Source organism: Cygnus atratus, unplaced genomic scaffold (genome assembly GCF_013377495.2).
Source record: "Cygnus atratus isolate AKBS03 ecotype Queensland, Australia unplaced genomic scaffold, CAtr_DNAZoo_HiC_assembly HiC_scaffold_34, whole genome shotgun sequence".
Classification (NCBI taxonomy): Eukaryota; Metazoa; Chordata; class Aves; order Anseriformes; family Anatidae; genus Cygnus; species Cygnus atratus.
In genome coordinates this window covers 418367-438404 of record NW_026109932.1, presented here as the reverse complement: position 1 = coordinate 438404, position 20038 = coordinate 418367, and the positions used below count along the sequence as shown (strand labels likewise).

The following is a 20038-nucleotide window of genomic DNA, read 5'->3' as shown; positions in this document are numbered from 1 at the left end:
AGGCACGTTGTCCCTTTGGCCGCTCCTGCAGCCCCTGTGGGAGCAAGAGCACAAATGCAACCTCTCTCACCATCCTTTGTCCCCAGAGTACACAGGGTTCAGGCTGGTGAACGGCAGCACAGCGTGTGCGGACAGGGTGGAGGTCGAGGTGCTGGGGACGTGGGGGACCCTCTGTGCCTCCCGCTGGGACCTCTCGGACGCCCACGTTCTCTGTTGGCACCTTGGCTGTGGCTTTGCTGAGTCCATTCCTGGAGGAGGGCATTTTGGGAGAGCAACCAGCCCCGTCTGGAGAGACTTGTTCCACTGTGACGGGACTGAAGCCCACCTGGGGCAGTGCCCGGTGACTGCCCTGGGGGCCTCGCCGTGCTCCCATGAGAACGCTGCTGCTGTCATTTGCTCAGGTGAGTGCTGGGCAGTGCTGCAAAGTCCATTTGCCCCTGGTGTGTGACATGGCCACCCAAAGCTGGGGACCCCATGGCAGCGCCTGGCTGAATTTCTGCTCTCACCAGGCCCGGCTCGCCCCATGTCCCTGTGGCTGGTGGGCGGAGGGAGCCGGTGCGACGGGCGCGTGGAGGTCTTCCAGCACGGGACATGGGGCAGAGTCCTGGATGAGCAGTGGGACATGCAGGAGGCCAGCGTGGTGTGCCGGCAGCTGCAGTGTGGAGAGGCAGAGGCAGCCTACACCCCTGTGAGGGCCGAACGAGGTCTGGGCCCCATGGGGCTGCACGGGGTGCGGTGCACAGGGCATGAGAATAACTTGAGCCTCTGCAACACCTCCCTGCCCGAGAGCCCACCATCAGCAGGACTCATGGAGGACGTGGGGGCTGTGCGCCGAGGTGAGTGGTGCTGCACGTCCCCCAGGTGTGGGGCTGAGCAGGCAGCCAGCCCCTGACAGTCAGGGCTTCTCCCTGCTGCAGGGAGCCGGCGGGTCCGGCTGGTGGACGGGGCCGGGCGCTGTGCTGGGAGAGTGGAGATCTACTACCAGGGGCGCTGGGGCACCGTCTGCGACGACGCCTGGGACCTGGCCGACGCTGATGTCGTTTGCCGTCAGCTGGGCTGTGGAGAGGCCCTGGAGGCAGCCAGCTCTGCTCGGTTCGGGGAGGGCTCTGGGCAGATCTGGCTGGATGGCGTCAACTGCTCTGGGGCCAAAGCTGCTCTCTGGGACTGCCCTGCCAAGGCCTGGGGGCAGCACGACTGCGGGCACAAGGAGGACGTGGGAGTTGTCTGCTCAGGTCTGTGCTGGGAGTGGGACTGGGAGCAGGGCCTGGGAGGCTGGGGCGAGGACAGAGCCAGTTAGGGTCCAGGCCCTCAGTGGCTGATGTCCAAGGCTGTTGCTGGGGCCTTTCCTCCTTCCAGAGTTCATGGCCCTGAGGCTGGAGAACAGCGATGGCTGCTCCGGGTGCCTGCAGGTTTTCTACAACGGGACGTGGGGCAGCGTTTGCTCCAACTTGATGACTACCGAGTCGGTGTCACTGGTGTGCAAGGAGCTGGGCTGTGGGAATGAAGGGAACCAGGAAACAACCTCAATCTATGCCAAGCTGTCTGGCACCGCATGGCTGGATCATGTGGAGTGTGGGAAGAGCAACAGCTCCTTCTGGCAGTGTCCCTCTGCTCCCTGGCATCCGCAGTCGTGTGATGACCTCTGAGAAGAGACCCACATCACCTGCAAGGGTAAATCTGATTCATCAAGGCACCAGGTCCTCTTCCCCACTGGGTATGATGAAATACAGAGAAGGAACCCAGAGGGGTTTAGACTTCCTGCATTAGACCCTGTTGCTGCTGGTGGCACAAAGGTGACTTCAGCTCTCAGAGCCACCCATGTCCACCAGCAGCAGTCAACAGCCAGACTGCCAGCAGCCCCTGGGGGATGCAGAGGCATCTCCAGGCAAGGTCTCAGAAGAGACTATGCAGGGCTTGCAGGAGTCCCCCCTCAAGGGACAGCCTCCTGCTTCTCTGTGAACCAGGGACCCTGTGGGGACGCGCACTCAGGTCCCCCCCACAGTGCCGTGCATGTCCCCTGAATGAATGGGTTTCTGCTGCTGCCCTGACCCAGGCAGCATGTGAACGTGTGAGCAGAGGTCAGCCCTGCTCTCTTCTGCATGACCCCCAAAGCAGTCCCCTCAGCCCAACTTCTCTTTCTTTTGGGACATGGACAGAAAGGCCAATATGTGCTATTGGGGCAGAGATGGAGCAGCTCCATGGGGAGGGAAAATGCAGGAGTTGGTGCAGGGTCTGCGCTGGGACGTGACCCAGGGAGCAAAGGGGCACAAGGGCTGTCTCCAAAGGGATGGTGCGAGGCTGATGCTGCCCCCGACCATCTCCATGGGGATGCTGCCCTCCCCAGGGCTGTGGCCACAGTGCCAACACAACACAGTGCGGCTGTGCTGTGGGGACAGCCCTGTGCTGGCCCAGGGAATGGGTCTGGGGGAGCCCAGTGGGGTCCCATCCCTCTCTGCCCATCACCAGACCAGCCCTGCCTCTGTCTCCAGGCTCTGGGAGAGCTGGGGAGCCCTTCCCTGAGGCCGTGTACGAGGACATTGCTTACAGCCTGGCGTGGGAGAAGCAGCCAAGGTTCAGTCTCTCAGGTGGGTGCATGTCCCTGCGGGGGCACATCTGCAGGGCCCCTTCTCCTTGCCCCAGACCAGGGCTGTGCCCTGCAGCTCCTGCCCATTGTCCCCGAAATGGTTGGGCTGTGGGGTCTGTGGGAGAGCATCGAGGTGCTGGGCCCCACAGAGGAGCTTCCTCCCTACCAGCTCTGCCCATCCCAGAGGGGACAGCCCCTCTCTGCCTGGCCCTGCACCCTGGCGACATTCAAGGTCTGAGCGAAGGGGCTGTCCCAGGGCAGCTCTGGGAGCCCCTCTGAGAAATACTTTGTCCCAAGGGAACTGGGATCTCCTCCCCATGCAGCCCCAGCTGTGTTGGTGCCCATCCCCAGCAGTGCTGACCCCAAGTCAGGGCAGCAGGGCTCATCCCACAGCACCCTGCTGCAGCTCTCTACAGACTCCTTTTCAGAGGGGTCCCTGACCCAGCTGCAGCCCTACCCCAGGCACAGCGAGGAGGAGGATGGTCTAGGGCCAGCCCCAGGGATCAGAGCTGGGGTGGGGGGAGAAAGAGCTCCATCTCTCCTCCCTGCAGACCGACAGACAGCAGTGCCACTGAGTGCCATCATCGGAGCTGGAAGAGTGAAGGCTCTGCTTTGGCCCTGACACCAGCAGTGTGTCAGCCTTGTGACCCTGCACACCCTCCCAACCTCTGCTCTGCACGACATCCCTTCTCACTGCCACCACCTACTCTCTCCTTTCAGATGACCCTGTCCTGCCTGGAGGTGACCCAGCGGATGGCTACGACGATGCCGGGGAGGTTTCTGACCCTGGGGAGGATCCTGTCCCTGGGCAGGGGGACTGGGATGTGCCCAGGATTCCAGAGGAGGGAGATGGGCCCAGGGATGCAGCCACAGGTGAGAGGCACAATGCAGCGCTGCCGCTTCCTTGGTGCCATCCCCAGGGCCAGACGGGTCCATGCTGTATCGAGAGCCTGATCTCCCAGCATGGGAAACCTGCCCTGGGAGATTTCCGGGGGGCTGGAAAATGGGCTGAATGTCTCAGAGCTCGTGAGGAGGAGGAAGGTGTTAGTACAGCCCTGAGGAGCACTCCACAGGCCCAACCACAACAGCCTGCCTTGATCCTTACAGGGGGACACCTGCGCTCCCGGAGAAGTACTGGGGACCCTGGAGCTGAGGGAGACACTTTGTTCCCTTTTCTGGGACGCATGGGCTATGACGATGCTGAAGAGGTGTCCCTGGCATGTCCCCATGAGGACACCCAGGATGTGACACTGGAGCCCCGTGCACAAGGGTCCCAGAGCCCCAGGCCAGCAGAGCCCAGCCCTGCTGAGCAGCTGGGTGCAGCCAGGAGGGAGGAGAGCTCAGTGCCACTGGGAGAGCTGTGAGCACCATGGAACGGTCTCCCTTTTCCAGGAGGCAGCAGACACACATGGGTATTTCCCCTCTTGGTATTCCCCTGTTTTTATGCTGTGTGTTGGTATTTCCTCATATTAAAACCCTCTGGGGCTTTGCCCCAGATCCAGTGCTTCCCTGCCCAGGTGTCGGGGCATCTCTCTGAAGCTAAACACTTGGAGTAGAGCTCAAAGATGTAATAGTGGGGAACGGGCATGTCTTGGGACCTACAGGATTGGGGTCAGGCTGGGGGGCTCCCCATACCCCCAGTCCCTGAACACTATTCCTGCTGACAGAGACATTTCCATCCCGCCAGCCACAGGCAGTTTCCAGCAAAAGTGGCTCTGTGTGATGCCCCATGATGCACTCGCTGGTAGCGCCCATCTTCTACAGCCTTGGGCCCCCATGGAGCCCAAGGATGCCTGCCCAGAGCCCGCAGACAGAGTAACTTCTCCTGCAGGATCTAAGTGGAGAGAAGGGTTGGACCCCTGGGCAGGACTTGGCACCCAAACTGCCCTCCCTGATCCTGCTGGTAGGTCCTCCCCAGCTCTTCTCCAGCAGACTCCTCTGCTGCAGGCTGAGAGATGCTTTTGGTAGTGGGGTGGTGGGCTGCAGGGGGTGCTGGATGGTCTGGAACATCGGTTTAAACTCTTTGGGTCAGCTGTCCTGGCTACGTCAGGGGACACCTTCCTCAAAATCAGGTTGCTCAAAGCCCCATCCAGCCTGGCCTTGAATACTTCCAGGAATGGGGCACCGTCCGAGAACCTTTCTGGGAAACCTGCTCCAGTGCCTCACCACCCTCAGAGTAAATGATTTCTGAATATCTAATCTTTGTCTACCTTCTTTGAGTTTAAATCTATTACCCCTTGTCCTATTACTACATCCTCTAATAAATTGTCTCTCTCCAGCTTTCCTTTAGGCCCCCTGTAGCTACTGGAAGGTTGCTCTAAGTTCTTCCCAGGGCCTTCTGTTCTTAATTCCCCACTTCTCCCTCTTCATAGGAGAGATGCTCCAGCCCTCTTATCCTTTTTGTGGCCCTCCTCTGGACTTGCTCCAACAGGTTCATGTCTTTTTCATGTTGGGGGCCCCAGAGTTGAACACAGTGTTTTAAGTGGGGTCTCACAAGAGCAGAAGAGAGAGTGAGGATCACCTCCCCTGACCTGCTAGCTATGCTTATTCTGATGCAGCCCAGGATTTTGCTTTCAGGGCTACAAGTGCATATTGCCAGTTCGTGTTGAGTTTTTCAAGCACCAACACCCCCAGGATCCTCTCCACGAGGCTGCTCTCACTCCATTCTCCACCCAGCTTGTATTTATGCACAGGACTGCTTCAACCCATGTGTGGGACTTTACACTCAGCCTTGTTGAAGTTCATGAGTTTCACACAGGCCCACCTCTCAAGCCTGTCATGGCCCCTCTAGATGACACCCCTTCCCTCCAGCATGTCAACCTCACCACACTGCTTGCTGTCATCAGAAAATTTGCTGAGGGTGCACTTGACCCCACTGCCCATGTCACCAACAAAGATGTGAAATAGTGCCGGTCCCAGTACCAACCCCTGAAGAACACCTTTTGTAACTGATCTCCGCTTGGACATTGAGCTGTTGACCACAACCCTTTGAGTGTGACCATCCAGACAATTCCTTATATCCACTGCGTGGACAACTGTCAGATCCATGTCTCTCCAATTTAGAGACAGGAATGCCACATAGGATGTGTCAAATATTTTGCACAAATCAGTTAGATGACGTCAGTTACTCTTCTCTTACCCACAAACACTGTAACCCCATTGCAGTAGGCCAACAGATTTGTCAGGCACGATCTGCCCTTAGTGAAGACATGTTGGCTATCACTAATCACCTCTTTATTTGTCATGTGCCTTAGCAGAGTTTCCAGAAGGCTCTGTTCCATGATCTTGATGGGCTCAGAGGTGGGTCTGACTGGGCTAGAGTTCCCTGGGCCTGCTTTTATTCCCCTTTAAAAAGTGGGGGTTATGTTCTCTGTTTTACAGTCAGTAGGAACTTCACTGGACAGCCACCACTTTTCAAATATTATGAGTAGTGTCTTTGCAACTTCATCTGCCAGTTGCCTCAAGACTCTGGGATTCATCTCACCTGGTCCCATGGACTTGTGCACCTTCCAATTCCTTAGATACTCCCGAACCTGATCTTCTGCGATAGGCGGTTCTTCTCTCTCCCAGTCCCTGCCTTTGTCTTCTGGGACTTGGATGGTATGGCTAGAGCTCTACCAGTGAAGACTGAGGCAAAGAAGTCATTGCGTACCTCAGCCTTCTCCATATTCTGGGTAACCAGGTCTCCTGTTTCCTTCTGGAGAGGGTCCATGTTTTCCCTAGTCTTCCTTTTATCACTGACATACTTATAGAAACCCTTCTCGTTGCCCTTGAACTTCCTGTCTAGACTCAATTCTACCAGGGCCTTAGCTTTCCTGACTTCATCCCTGGCAGCTCAGACAATGTCCCTGTATTCCTCTCAGGTTACCTGTCCTTGCTTCCACTTTCTGCAGCCTTCTGTGGTGGTTTTACTCAGGTGGGCATCTGAGCTCCAGCTCAGCTGCTCTATCACTCCCTCTCCTCAAAGGCAAAGGGGGAGAAAATATGATGAAACTGGCTCAAAGGTTGAGATAAGGACAGGGAGATCGCTCAATAATTATCATAATGGGCAAAACAGACTCAGAGTAGGAAGATACTAAAATTTACTGTCTGTTACTAACAAGCTAGAAAAATGAGAAACAAAGGAAAGAAACACAAAACATCTTCCCCCCATCCACCCTCTTTTATCTCCTCTGCTTAAGTGGCGCAGAGGAATGGAGGAATGCGGCCTATGGTCAGTCTATAGCACTTCGTCTCGGCCTCTTCTTCTCAGTCACTCTCTTCCCTTGCTCTAAAGTTGGGTCCCTGCCACAGGATGCAGTCCTTGCTGAATTGATCCTGAGTGGGCTTCCCACAGGCAGCAGCTCTTCAAGAACTGCTCCAGATATGGGTCCGCACCACAGGGTCCATCCCTCAGGAACAAATTGCTCCAACCTGGGTCCCCCACAGGCAGCAGCTCCTGCCAGGTCACCTGCTCCTGCGTGGGCTCCTCTCCACAGGCTACAGCTCCAGCCTGGAATCTGCTCTGGTGGGGGTCCTCCACAGGCCGCAGCCTCCTTCAGTGCAGGTCCACCTGCTCCACCATGGTCTCCTCCATAGGCTGCAGCATGGAGATCTGCTCCATCGTGGTACACATGGGGCTGCAGGGGGACAACCTGCTCCACTATGGTCCTCAACACAGGCTGCAAGAGAACTTCTGCAGAAGGGGGAGAACATCCTCCCCCTCCTTCTTTGCTGACCTTGGCCTCTGCAAGGCTGTTTCTCACTCCTCTCTCTCCCAGCTGCTGTTGAGCAGCAGTTTTTTTTTGTTGTTGTTGTTGTTTTAGTTTGTTTGTTTGTTTGTTTTTCCCTTTCTTAAGTATGATCTCAGAAAGGCGCAAACAACATCACTTATTGTCTTGGCTCTGGACAGTGGCAAGCCCCTTATCTAACGTGGGACAGCTTCTGGATTCTTCTCACAGAAGCCCCTCCTGAAGCCCCCCACTAAATAAAAACCAACCTTGCCATGTAAACCCACTCCACCTTCTTTTTTGTCTTTGAGTTTGGCCAGCTTCTCCTTGATCATCCATGCAGATCACCTGTCATTTTTGCCTGACTTCCTCTTTGCTGGCATGCATCACTCCTGAGCTTGGAGGAGGTGATCCTTGAAGAATAGCCAGCATTCCTGGACCCCTTTTCTCTCCAGGGCTTTGTCCCATGATACTCCACAAAGCAGAACAATGAAGAGGCCATAATCTGTCCAGGGTTGGGAGCTTATTCTGTGCCCTCTGACCTGCCTGACAGATGCTGGACACCACCAATTCATGGTCACTGCAGCCAAGGCTGCCCTTCAGCTTCACATTCCCCACCAGCTTCTCGTTGCTGCTGAGAATGAGGTCCAGGATAGCACTGGATACTTCAGAGTAAATGAAATCTATCCAAATGAACTCCAAATGAGCCGGGTCCAGCCAGACCAAGTATACCGGGTAAAATCTTGAGATGCAGCCAGAGGAGCACAAGCTGGAGCTGGGACGTAGAAAGCCTCAGCTCATTTGAGACAGTGGGGCCTGTCTTGTTGGAGGCTGAGGGGAGCAGAGAAATCCGCATGTCCTTCCAGACAGGATTCCTCTTTCCAGCATGGGAGGTGCACAGGGGCCTCTTCTGGTAGCCAAGGGCAGCAAGTGTCCATGACTCCTCCTGCATGTTGGACTCCCACTGCAGGAGAAGCATTTCTTCTGCCTCTGCCCTAGCTGGAAATGCAGAAGAGGGCAACCCAGTGGACACAGCTGTTTGTGCTGCTGCTGCTAAGGACAAGAGATATGCATCCCAGTCTACCTTAGGAGCCTCACACTGAAACGTAGGTGCAAGGGGTCTATGTCCAAGCCTGATACATGGACTCCTCATCCTGGTGGTGACATTCAAGGAAGAAGGAGCACTCTTTTGTCTGTACCCTGCAAGGCAGTGCACAGCAGCTGTCCCAGTCCATGTCTTTTCTACCTCCTGTAGCCACTGCCAATGGAGGACAGTCACCTTGAAGGACTATGTCATGCTCTTCTGATCCATGCAGAGGTTTCAGATACCCAGAAGTATCGGAAATAGCCCCAGAAACCAATATCCAGGTTAACCCGTCTGTTTTTATTCACAGACTAGGTTCACCCTTCCCACATCATTGTTTTGCCAAGGACCCCCCTGTACAGCGGGCTGCATCAGCTCAGTACTTTGGCAACTTGATTGTACATGTTTGTGGTGGTTTTACTCGGGTGAGCAGCCTGAGCTCCACCACAACCGCTCACTCACTCCCCGTCCTCAAAGAGGAACGGAAAGAAAATATGATGAAAAAGGCTCAAGGGTTGAGATAAGGACAGGGAGATCACGCAGTAGTTATTGTGACGGGCAAAACAGACTCAGCATAGGGAGATAGTAAGATTAATTGCCTATTACTAACAAGCTAGAGAAGCGAGAAGCAAAGGAAAGAAACCAAAAGCACCTTCCCCCCTCCATCCACCTTCTTCCACCTCCTCCCCCCTGAGCAGCGAAGGGGAACAGGGGAATGGGGGTTATGGTCAGTCTATAGCGCTTCTTCTCCGCTGTTCCTTCTCGGTCACTCTCGTCCCCTGTGCTGTGGGGTCCCTTCCACGGGATGCAGTCCTTGCTGAACTGATCCGGCGTGGGCTGCCCACAGGCAGCAGCTCTTCAAGAACTGCTCCAGGTATGGCTCCGTACCACGGGGTCCATTCATCAGGAGCAAACTGCTCCAACCTGGGATCCCCCACGGGCAGCAGCTCCTGCCAGGTCACCTGCTCCTGCGTGGGCTCCTCTCCACAGGCAGCAGGTCTGGCCTGGAATCTGCTCCGGCAGGGGTCTTCCACAGGCTGCAGTCTCCATCGGTGCAGGTCCACCTGCTCCACCGTGGTCTCCTCCACGGGCTGCAGGGTGGAACCTTGCTCCACCGTGGTAGTCCATGGACTGCAGGGGGACAGCCTGCTTCACCATGGTCCTCACCACAGGCCCGCAGGGGACTTCTGCTCCGGCGCCTGGAGCACACCTCCCCCTCCTTCTTCACTGACCTTGGCGCCTGCAAGGCTGTTCCTCACTCCTCTCACTCTCCCAGCTGCTGTGTGGTGCAGCGTTTTTTTTTTTTTTTTTTTTCCCTGTCTTAAATATGCTCTCACAGAGGCACAAAACAACATCACTTATTGGCTCAGCTCTGGTCAGCAGTGGGGGCCCTTACCTAACATGGGGCAGCTTCTAGATCCTTCTCACAGAAGCCACCCCTATGGCCCCCAGGATTAAAAGCTTTATTTAATCACCCCTGGAGATTTCATTTCACTTAATTGCTTTGATTAAGGTACTCATTCATGGTGCCAATTTATTCCTTAATGTGAGAATGTTGTTTTGATATGTTACACCAAGGGTATATGATACTCTTCAATATACTAGAAATACAGAGAAATTTGTTATATATATTCTTTAGAGGCCTTGACATGATAGCATGCAATATATATGTAACTACAAACTTTTTAATAGACTTTTATAACTATAATTTTTGTTGTTGTTGTTGTTTTTATACACATAAAGGATTTCATTTGTCATGTTCTGTTCTTTGATATTCCTCATCACACAAGGGAAGAGCTACTAATGTCATCTACCTGGACTTCTGTAAAGCCTTTGACGTGGTTTCCTGCAACATTCCTACCACTTCCCTGAGGAACGTGGTTTTTTGAAGGATTTACTGTTATTTGGACAAAAGATGGAAACATCCAACGAGTTGCAGTCAACAGCTTATGGTGCAAGTGGAAATCAGTAAGGAGTGTCTGTGTTGAGACCTATACATTAATATCTTCAGTAACAAAGTGGAGAGTAAGTGTAAGTACACCCTAAGCTAGCTTGCTGATGACACCAAGCTGAGTGGTGCAGTTGGTATGCCAGTGGGAGGGGATGTCATTCAGAAGAACCTGGAAAGACTGGAGAGGTGGGCCTGTGTCAACCTCCTGAAGTTCAACAAGGAGAAAGTGCAAGGTGCTGCACCTGGGTCAGGGAAATAAAACTATCATTATGGTTTGGGGGATGAATAGACTGAGAACAGCCGTGCTGAGAAGGACATGGGTGTATTGGTGTTTGAACACTTGGACATGAGCTGGCAGGGTGCGCTTGCAGCCCAGAAAGCCAAACATATCTTGGGCTGCATGAAAAGAAGAGGGAACAGCACGTCGAGGCAGGTGATCCCCCCTCAACTCTGCTCTTGTGAGACCCCACCTGCCTTGCTGCATCCTGTTCTGGGGCCCCAGTGCAAGAAAGACAGAGACCTTTTAGGGTGGCTACAGAGAAGGGCAATGATCAGAGGGAAGAAATAGCTCTCCTACAAAAAAAGGCTGTGAGTGATGCAATTGTTCAATCTGGAGAAGAGAAGGCTTCAGACAGACTTACTGATTCCTTTCAGTATTTCAAGGGAGCTTATGAGAATGACAGTGGTTTTTTTTGTTGTTGTTTTGTTTTTGTTTTGTTTTTAATGAGGGCCCATAGTGACAGGACAAGTTTGGAGAAGTCTGATGTCAGGAGAAATGATGCAAGTCCTAGGGGATCAATGAAGAAAATGGTGTGAGGTTGGGAAGTGAGGAGCAAGGTTGTCTGTACAGTGTCAAAGTTCTCCTACCAGTCCAGACCTCCTTGAGAGACTCTTAGGGCTTTCTGTGTCTTAATAAGCCCAAGGTGTAGTTGGTGACAATTTTATCACCTTCAGCTCCTGAGAGCAGACTGATGAAATCTCTCAGGAAAGCCAAGTCAGAAGCCAAAGTCCAAAGTTCTTTTAAAGCACTGATTGGTCCTACTGAGGGTATTACTGACAAAGCCCCATGGACTCCTTAGAGCAGGTAATTGGAGGCCATGATTACAGGTAGGCCAAGGCCCTGTGCAGGTGGTTCTGAGGCTAAGAAAATCTTGGGTTTCTTTCATCAAGCAGAAAGGTGAAGTCCTGCTGCCAGGCCTGGGCAGAGAGCTCCTGTCCTCATATGGGGCTCTGGGCTCTTCCTCAGGCAGTGGGATGTGGCGTATGCAGTGCCAAGTGAAAGACAATGGTTTGATATCTGGCCTCCGTCACGAGGTGCAAAGAGGAGTTGAGGCCCCAGTTGTACTGTCTTGTTACAGTACAAAGTCTCCTCACCGACCTTGGTGGCAGAGAGCTGCTGTAGCCAAGGGACAAGACCTTTGTTTTCTTGGCTAACTCTCTCCTTGCCAGTGCCCTTGTCCATCTCCACTGCTGGCTGTCCTATGCTGTCCCACACCTGTCCCTGTTTCCCTGCAGGCTGCAAACATCCATTTTGCTTTCCTACCTGCTAAGCGCTAAGCTTGGCGTTTCCATAGCTTCATTGATATCTCTACCATCGCTAGTGTTTCTCTCACATGCTGTTTCCAACTAACAAGAAAAGCTCCATCATCTTTCAAACTACCCCTCACAGAGGCATGCTAAATCATCCTTCTTGTTTCCTGTCATCTGACTAGACAGAAGGAACTTCACCATGATCTTCCAAGCCATGTGGCCTTCCTGCTGGCCTTTCAGCTCTTCAGAAAGACACAGATAAGCCACATGCCTGCTGTTCCCCAGTCATGTACTCAGGCACAAGACATTTTTTTTGACAACCCACAGCCAAGGCTGCTACTGCATGGGCCTTTCAGGTACTTAGGCAGAGGGCATCACACAAGCACCATGCCAGCCAGGTGCCTTCTGCTGGCCTGTGAGAGATGCTGGGAGATGTGAGCCTAAAAGCCCATCTGCCAGCCAGGAGGTGAGGGATGACCTGGCAGCTACTTCCGAAAGATGGGACCTCCCAGTCCTAGATGAGGGGATTGAGTGTACCCTCTGTAAGTTTGTAGACGACACCAAGTTGGGAAGTAGTGTCGATCTGCCTGAGGGTAAGGTGGCCCTTCAGAGGGATCAGAATAGGCTGGGATGAGGCTAATGGGATGAGGTTTAACAAGGCCAAGCACCAGGTCCTGCACTTTGGCCACAACAACCCCATGCAACGCTATAGGCTTGGGACAGAGTGGCTAGAAGACTGTGAAGAGGAAAGGTACCTGGGAGTGTTGATCGATGCTCGGCTGAACATGAGCCGGCAGTGTGCTTAGGTGGCCAGGAAGGCCAATGGTATCCTGGCCTGTATTAGAAATAGTGTAGCCAGCAGGAGCAGGGAGGTGATCATCCCCCTGTACTCAGCTGTAGTGAGGCCACACCTGGAGTACCGTGTTCAGTTTTGGGTTCCTCACTACAAGAAGGACATTGAGGCACTGGAGCATGTCCAGAGAAGGTCAACGAAGCTGGTGAGGGGTCTGGAGCACAAGTCTCATGAGAAGCAGCTGAGGGAGCTGGGATTGTTTAGTCTGGAGAAGAGAAGGCTCATGGGAGACCTCATTGCACTCTACAACTTCCTGAAGGGAGGTTGTGATGAGGAGGGGTCGGCCTCTTCTCTCACATAACTAATGATAGGACTCGAGGAAATGACCTCAAGTTGCGCCTGGGGAGATTTGGATTAGATATCAGAAAAAACTTTTTCTCTCAGAGTGATCAGGCACTGGAACGGCCTGCCCAGGGAGGTGGTGGAGTCACCGTCCCTGGCAGTGTCCAAGAAGCACCTGGACGAGGTGCTACGAGGTATGTTTTAGTAGCTTAGGGGGTAGTATTGGTGATAGGAGGATGGTTGGACTAGATGATCTTGTAGGTTCTTTCCAACCCTGTGTTTTTATGATTCTACGACTCTGTGACTAATGGTAACAAGTAATGTGTTTGGGGTTTGACTTCAAGTTAGGAAATGAGGTTGGGGATTAGAGCAATGGATGCCTTTCAGGGTGAGAGAGAGCATTAAGGGTAGCACGAGATTTTCGGGTTACTAGTTAGAAATATTACCAGGACATAACATGAAGATTGTCCCAGTGAGTGTTGCAGCAGCACAGCCTTACATGAACCCCTCTCACCTCTTCCAGATCTTTCCTTTCTGTTAGCCAAGTCCCTCTTCTCTCCCCCAGATCTCCCACCTTTATTCACCCAGCTTTCCCCTGACCTCCCTCAGTGTCTCACCCTGTTGGGAGCAGCTTTCTGATGGTCTTTATGACCTCAGAGGCTCTGCCTCCTTGCTGTCGGCCAGCCAGGTGCTGGGACAGAAGTGACCTCACAGCCAGCATCCACAGGGCCACAAGGAGCTGTTGTGCTCAGGAGGCCTCTTCCCAGCCCCCCCAGGAGCACCGGGTGCAGGGGATGCCCTGCACAATCCCTCAGGTACTCTGACTGCCAACCAGCTCATGCTTCAGAAGACCTCCCACACGTCCTGACTCATGTTTCCCTCTTTGGACCTTCAGCTCCTCCAGGATTGCTTTAGAGGAAATTGCCACCTCTGTGTGGAAAAGTGAATCAAGCACTGAATGTTTGTTTAAGAGAAACATCGAGAACTTGGCAGAAAAATATTGTAAGAGCTGAAAAATTCCTTCAGGTCGATTCTCAGGGGACATTATCCTCTAAGGGAAATGAAACTAAGAAACCATTTGTCCCAGAGGAAATGATGGCACCCATAGTTAATAGTCTATGGCGCTTGTGCTCACACGGGTTCAACTCACTGCGCTAATGCTACTGTAAGTCTCATATGGACAAGGCAAACATGAACTCCTGATGTAGTCATTTGGTGTCCTTCCACGTAGAAACAAACCACCTGTGTGAGCTGGGACAAGAGCCCAGTGCTGGGAACAGTGGTTGTGAGGGGCTGCTCTGCGACCATTGCCCTGGGGCAGCATTTGCCAGGGTGTCCAGACAACAAGGGCCCAGACCAATCCCTGCTCTGTAGTTCCCCGCTGTCTCTCCCAGGAGGCCAGCCCAGCCCACCCCAGCTCTCCACACCTCCCTATCCTCTTCCCAGCCCAGGTCAGCCCAGGAGAGCAACCCAGGCTGGGCTGGCCCCAAAGCAGCAAATGGAGAAGTGGAGGTCAAAGGCAGTGTCCCTGCTGCAGGAGATGCCCTGCCACTTCCCCGCCCCCCACCCCACCCTTGGCCCTGGGGTTCCTCAGGCAGCACCACTGCACACACACAGTGCCCTGCCCTGCTCCCAGGACAGCCCATGTCCCACACAGCCTTGCCCCAGGCCAGCATGTTTGGGCTGGCCTGAGCAGCCATTCCTGCAGCCCCTGCCCGTGCTCCCCACAGCCCCCGAGCTGGCAGTGGTGCTCTGCAGAGCAAGGGGGCTGTGGTGCGCGGGGCCGTGGGGGCACTCTGCAGAGCCGTCCTGGTCAGGCTGGGAAGGCAGAGCCAGCTGGTGGGGGGCAGTGCCACTGACTGCCTCCCACACAAGTGGTTCTTTGGCCATGGAGGGTGTGCACAGATAGCCGGCCTTCTTCAGAGTCAGAGACTCATGAAAGAGAAACAAGGAAATCAGGGAGCCTCCTTCAAGTCTATTCCTTTGCATTATCCATGAGAGTAGCTTTGGGAGAAGAGCTGAGCCTTCAGGCACTGCCCTCAGCAGATCCCCTTTTATGCTGCAGATGCTGGTATGGAGCCAGCTGTGTTAGAGAAGTGCCCCTGGCCTGTCCCTGTCTGTGGACACAGGACTGCCCCACAGCAGCACGGTGAGCAAATGACAAGAGCAATCAGTCCTCACAGCAACACAAGGGCTCTGAAGGAGAGCGTGGGAGCTGACATGGAGAGCAGTTTGGGAAATACCAGTCCCTGGGGCTCCCTGGCAATGCTGCTGTGCCAGGACTCTTTTTCTCCTCCACCTCTGCACACAGCCAAGTCCCCCTGCAGCTCCACCACAGATCTCTGAGGAAGGATCTCAGGCAATCACGTCACTGCAAAGTCTTTTCTTTAAAGACAAAAATATACTAACTCTTTGTTTACAAGAAGTCTCAGAGTCACAACAGACAGGTAGATACTGAAATGGAAATAGATGTACAAAGATTTTTTTTTTTTTTTGGATAGATTACACAGCTAATCCCTGAAAAAGAAACACAAAAACACAGACCAAAATCTGTGCCTGTTATGAATTATATTATGAGTTATATGCAGAACAAGACAGGCAGTATATTACTTTTGAAAAACCTCCAGTTATCAGTTTCCAACCTGCATTCTTCGGCTCCTGGTTCCTCATGCTGTAGATGAGGGGGTTCACTGCTGGAGGCACCACCGAGTACAGAACTGCCAGCAAAAGATTAAGGGATGAGGAGGACATGGATGGGGGCTTCAGGTAGCAAAATATGCCAGTGCTTACCATCAGGGAGACCACGGCCAGGTGAGGGAGGCACGTGGAAAAGGCTTTGTGCCGTCCCTGCTCAGAGGGCATCCTCAGCACTACCCTAAAGATTTGCACATAGGACAGCACAAGGAAGACAAAAGCACCCAGATGCTAAGCAAGCACTAACCACAAGAAGGCCAACCTCTCTGAGGTAAGCATCTGAGCAGGAGAGCTTGAGGATCTGGGAGATTTCACAGAAGAACTGGTCCAGAGCATTGCCTTGGCAGAGGGGGATGGAAAAACGTACTGGCAGTGTGCAGCACAGCACAGAGAAAAGTACAGGCCCAGGTAGCTGCTGCCATGTTGACACAAGTCCTGCTGACCACTATTGTCCCATAGTGCAGGGGTTTGCAGATGGCAACGTAGCGGTCATAGGCCATGATGGTGAGAAGGTAAAACTCTGCTGAAAGGTAAAAGACTAACAGAACGGCTTGAGCGGAACATCCATAGCAGGAGATTATCCTAGTGTCCCAGAGGGAATTGGCCATGGCTTTGGGGACAGTGGTGGTAATAGTGCCCACATCTAGGAGGGCGAGGTTGAGGAGGAAGAAGTATATGGGGGTGTGGAGGCAGTGGTCACAGACTACAGCTGTGAGGATGAGGCTGTTGCCCAGGAGGGCAGCCAGGTAGATGCCCAGGAAGAGCCCGAAGTGCAGGAGCTGCAGCTCGCGCGTGTCTGCGAATGCCAGGAGGAGGAACTCTGTGGGGAAGCTGCTGTTGGACATTCAATGATAAGGACAGGAAGATCATTCAGCAATTATTGTCACTGGCAAAACAGGCCAGACAGACTTTTCCTTAGGGAAGCCTGGTAACAACTGCCCAATATCTTGTGTATGCCAAATCTTTTCTTCAGAGCAGAGACATTCTGGAGTAAGCAGAAGATGGGAACTTAAACAAGAAAAGGGCTGCCAACAGAGCGAGCAAACCTTGTTGTCTGCAAGGACAAATAGAAAGAGAACTGGGATGGGCAGCCCTGGCAAGAAATGCTTTCAGTCTATCTCTGCAGCCCCTGAGGGCCATTGGTGGAGGTTACACTGCTCTCCAAGAATCACAACGTACTGCTGACAGGCACACTCTGGAAATGGTTGGTCTGTTCCTTGACAGATACATCAAGGGATAAGTAAAGTACGGAGGAGAGAAAAAAAAAGGAGTTTGAGAGCTTAGGTACATGAGTGGACTGCCCTACATCTACTAAATTAGGAGGCTCCGTCAATTCCCTTGAGGGTAGAGAGGCCTTACAGAGAGATCTTGATAGATTGGAAGACTGGTCAGTCACCTACCCTATAAAAATTAACAAGAACTAATGCCAGATTCTGCACCTGAAACAGTATATTTCTGGATGTACGTATAGACTGGAGGACATGTGGATCAAGCATAACCCTGCAGAAAGGGATCTGGGGGATGTGGTTCATGGTAAGTTCAGGAAGAGTCAACAATGTTCCCTGCAGTGACCAGGAGATGGTGGAGTTGATCCTGTGGCAGGGCAGCGTAGCTCAGAAAAAGCAAGCTCACAAGCTCTGGTCTTCAGGAGAGCAGTCTTTGACCTCTTCAATATCTGCTTGGAAGAACATTGTGGGATAAGACCCTGGAGAGAAGAGCAGTCCAAGAAAGCTTATTAATATTCCAGGGTCACCTCCTCCAAGCCCAAGAGCAGTCCATTCTAAGAGAGAGGAAGTCAGGTAAAAATTCCAGAAGGCTTGCACGGATGAACCAGGAGATGCTGGCCAAACTCCAACACACAAAAAAAAAGAAGTATAGAGATGGTGGAAACAAGAACAGATAACCTAAGAGGAATACAGAGGCCTTGTCTGAGCATGTAGGGATGAATATCGGAAAGCTAAAGCCCAACTATAATGGAATTTGGCCAAGGATGTCTAAGGCAGTAAGAAGGGCTTCTGGAAGTACATAGGTGACAAAAGGAAGGTTCAGGAAAATGTGGACCCTCTGATGAATGAGGCCCAGGACCTATTGACACAGGACAGTGTAAAGGCTGAGGTGTTGAATTCCTTCTTCACCTTGGTCAGTACAGGCAAGACTGGACTTTGGGAATGCCAGGTCACAGAGAGAATGGGGGAAAGTCAGGGGCAAGGAAGATGTACACTTGGTGGGAGTGGGTCATGTCAGGGCATACTAGAACAAATAGGATACACATGTCTATGGGACCTGGTGGGATTCACCCATGAGAGCAGAGGGAGCTAGCTGAAGTCCTTGCATGGCCACTCTTGGTCATCTTGGACCAATCCTGGTGAGTAGCAGAATGTCCCCCCTAGCTCCAAGAAGCATTACTTGGAAAGGCAAATGCCATAATTCCTGAATGTTCCTCACACCATCAATAAAAGTAAACTACATTTTTTTAGTGTTGTTTAAATAGCTCAATAAATGCATATCTTTTTATTTGTCTCAGCTGAGCCTCAGCTTTGCCTTCCAGACAAAGCATTTTGTAGCGTCTTCCGTCTTTAAGACTTGGTCACATGTTAAAGGAAATATGAAAACAAAATAAACAGTCTTCAAAACAGCTGTTGCACAGGGGTTCTCCAGGGCAGAGGTGTTTTAGTGCAGGAGTTAACTGGCTTTGAGAGGGTTTAGAAACAGTCATGGAGTGTGTCTGCACAGCATTAAGGGTTTCTGTTTCTCATACTGCCCCCAACGCCGTGTATGTTGGAGGTGTGCAGAACATTGTGATGGTACACAGTCAGGAGAGCTAACCCAAAGTGATCAAATTGATGTTCCTCACCATCCAGCACCCCCCTGCAGCCTACTACCTGAGTACCAAAACATTCCATTCACACCAAATACGTGTCCTGTGGAGGGCAGCTGAGAGAGTTGGGATTGCTTAGTCTCGAGAAGACAAGACTCCATGAGAAATTATTGTAGCCTTCCAACACAAAAAAGGGACCTACCCACATGTGTAGTGAGGAGAGGAGAGGAGAGGAGAGGAGAGGAGAGGAGAGGAGAGGAGAGGAGAGGAGAGGAGAGGAGAGGAGAGGAGAGGAGAGGAGAGGAGAGGAGAGGAGAGGAGAGGAGAGGAGAGGAGAGGAGTTCAGTTGGAAGGGATCTTCAAAGATCATCTAGTCCGACTACGTGACCTCTTCAAGGGCTAAACAAAATCTACAGCATATTAATAAGGGCAATGTCCAAATGCTTCTTGAACACTGACAGGCCTGGGGAACAACCAGGTCTCAAGGAAGCTTGTTCCGGTGTTTGATCACCCTCACAGTACAGAAAATTTTCCCTACTGTCCACTCTGAACATCCACTGGTGCATCTATGCCATTCCTACACATTCTGTGATCAGTTACCAGGGAGAAAAGATCATCATCACCTCCCTCTCCACTTCCCCTTCTCAGGAAGTTGCTGAAAGCAATGAGGTCGCCCCTCAGCCTTCTTTTCTCCAGACTAGACAACCCAAGTGTCCTCAGCCTCTCCTCATAGGACATCCCTTTTTACCACTATTCCCCCCTTTCCCTTGGTTTCCCAACTGACAAGGTTCCTGGTTTCAGGTAGGACAGAGTTAATTTTCCTCCTAGTAGCTGGCAGGGTGCTATGTTTTGGATTAGAATGAGAAGAGCGCTGATAACATGCTGATGTTTTAATTGTTGGAGAGCAGTGCTTACACCAAGCCAAGGACTTTTCAGCTTCTCGCTCTGTCCTGCTAGCGAGCAGGCTGGGGGTGCAGCAGGAGCTGGGAGGGGACAGACCCAGGACAGCTGACCCAGACTGGCCAAAGGGGTATTCCATACCATCTGACGTCATGCTGAACAATATATAGGGGTGGCTAGCGGGGGTGGAGGGGGGGGGCCGGCTGCTCGGGGATAGGCTGGGCATCGGTCAACGGGTGGTGAGCAATTGCATTGTGCATCACTTATTTCGTACACATTATTACTATTAATACTATTATTATTATTATTATTATTATTATTATTGTTATTCTTTTCCCTGTCTTAATAAACTGTCTTTATCTCAACTCACAGGCTTCACTTTCCCGTTTCTCTCCCCCATCCCGGAGAGGGAGGGGGGAGGGTGAGCGAACGGCTGTGTGGTGTTTGGCTGCCAGCCGGGCTAAACCACAACAACCACTATTCCCCCCTTTCCCTTGGTTTCCCAAATGACAAGGTTCCTGGTCAGATAACCTTGCTGGAAGAAACATTTTCTCTGTCTCCCATGCTCTCACCAGTCAGTGTGACTGACCAGGACTGGCTTCCCTCACTGCCTCCTTTATCACTTGTCGGTCA

At 52.5% G+C, this 20038-nt stretch overlaps 1 protein-coding gene across 1 annotated transcript in view; it reads left to right on the top strand.

Moving 5' to 3' along the window:
• LOC118260520 (scavenger receptor cysteine-rich type 1 protein M130-like) overlaps nucleotides 1–20038 on the top strand; it is a 180515-nt gene that overhangs the window by 502 nt on the left and 159975 nt on the right. The window contains 4 exon segments of the mRNA XM_050716756.1: nucleotides 87–401; nucleotides 744–817; nucleotides 896–1232; nucleotides 1357–1671. Coding sequence (XP_050572713.1) covers nucleotides 87–401; nucleotides 744–817; nucleotides 896–1232; nucleotides 1357–1671 — 1041 coding nt within the window.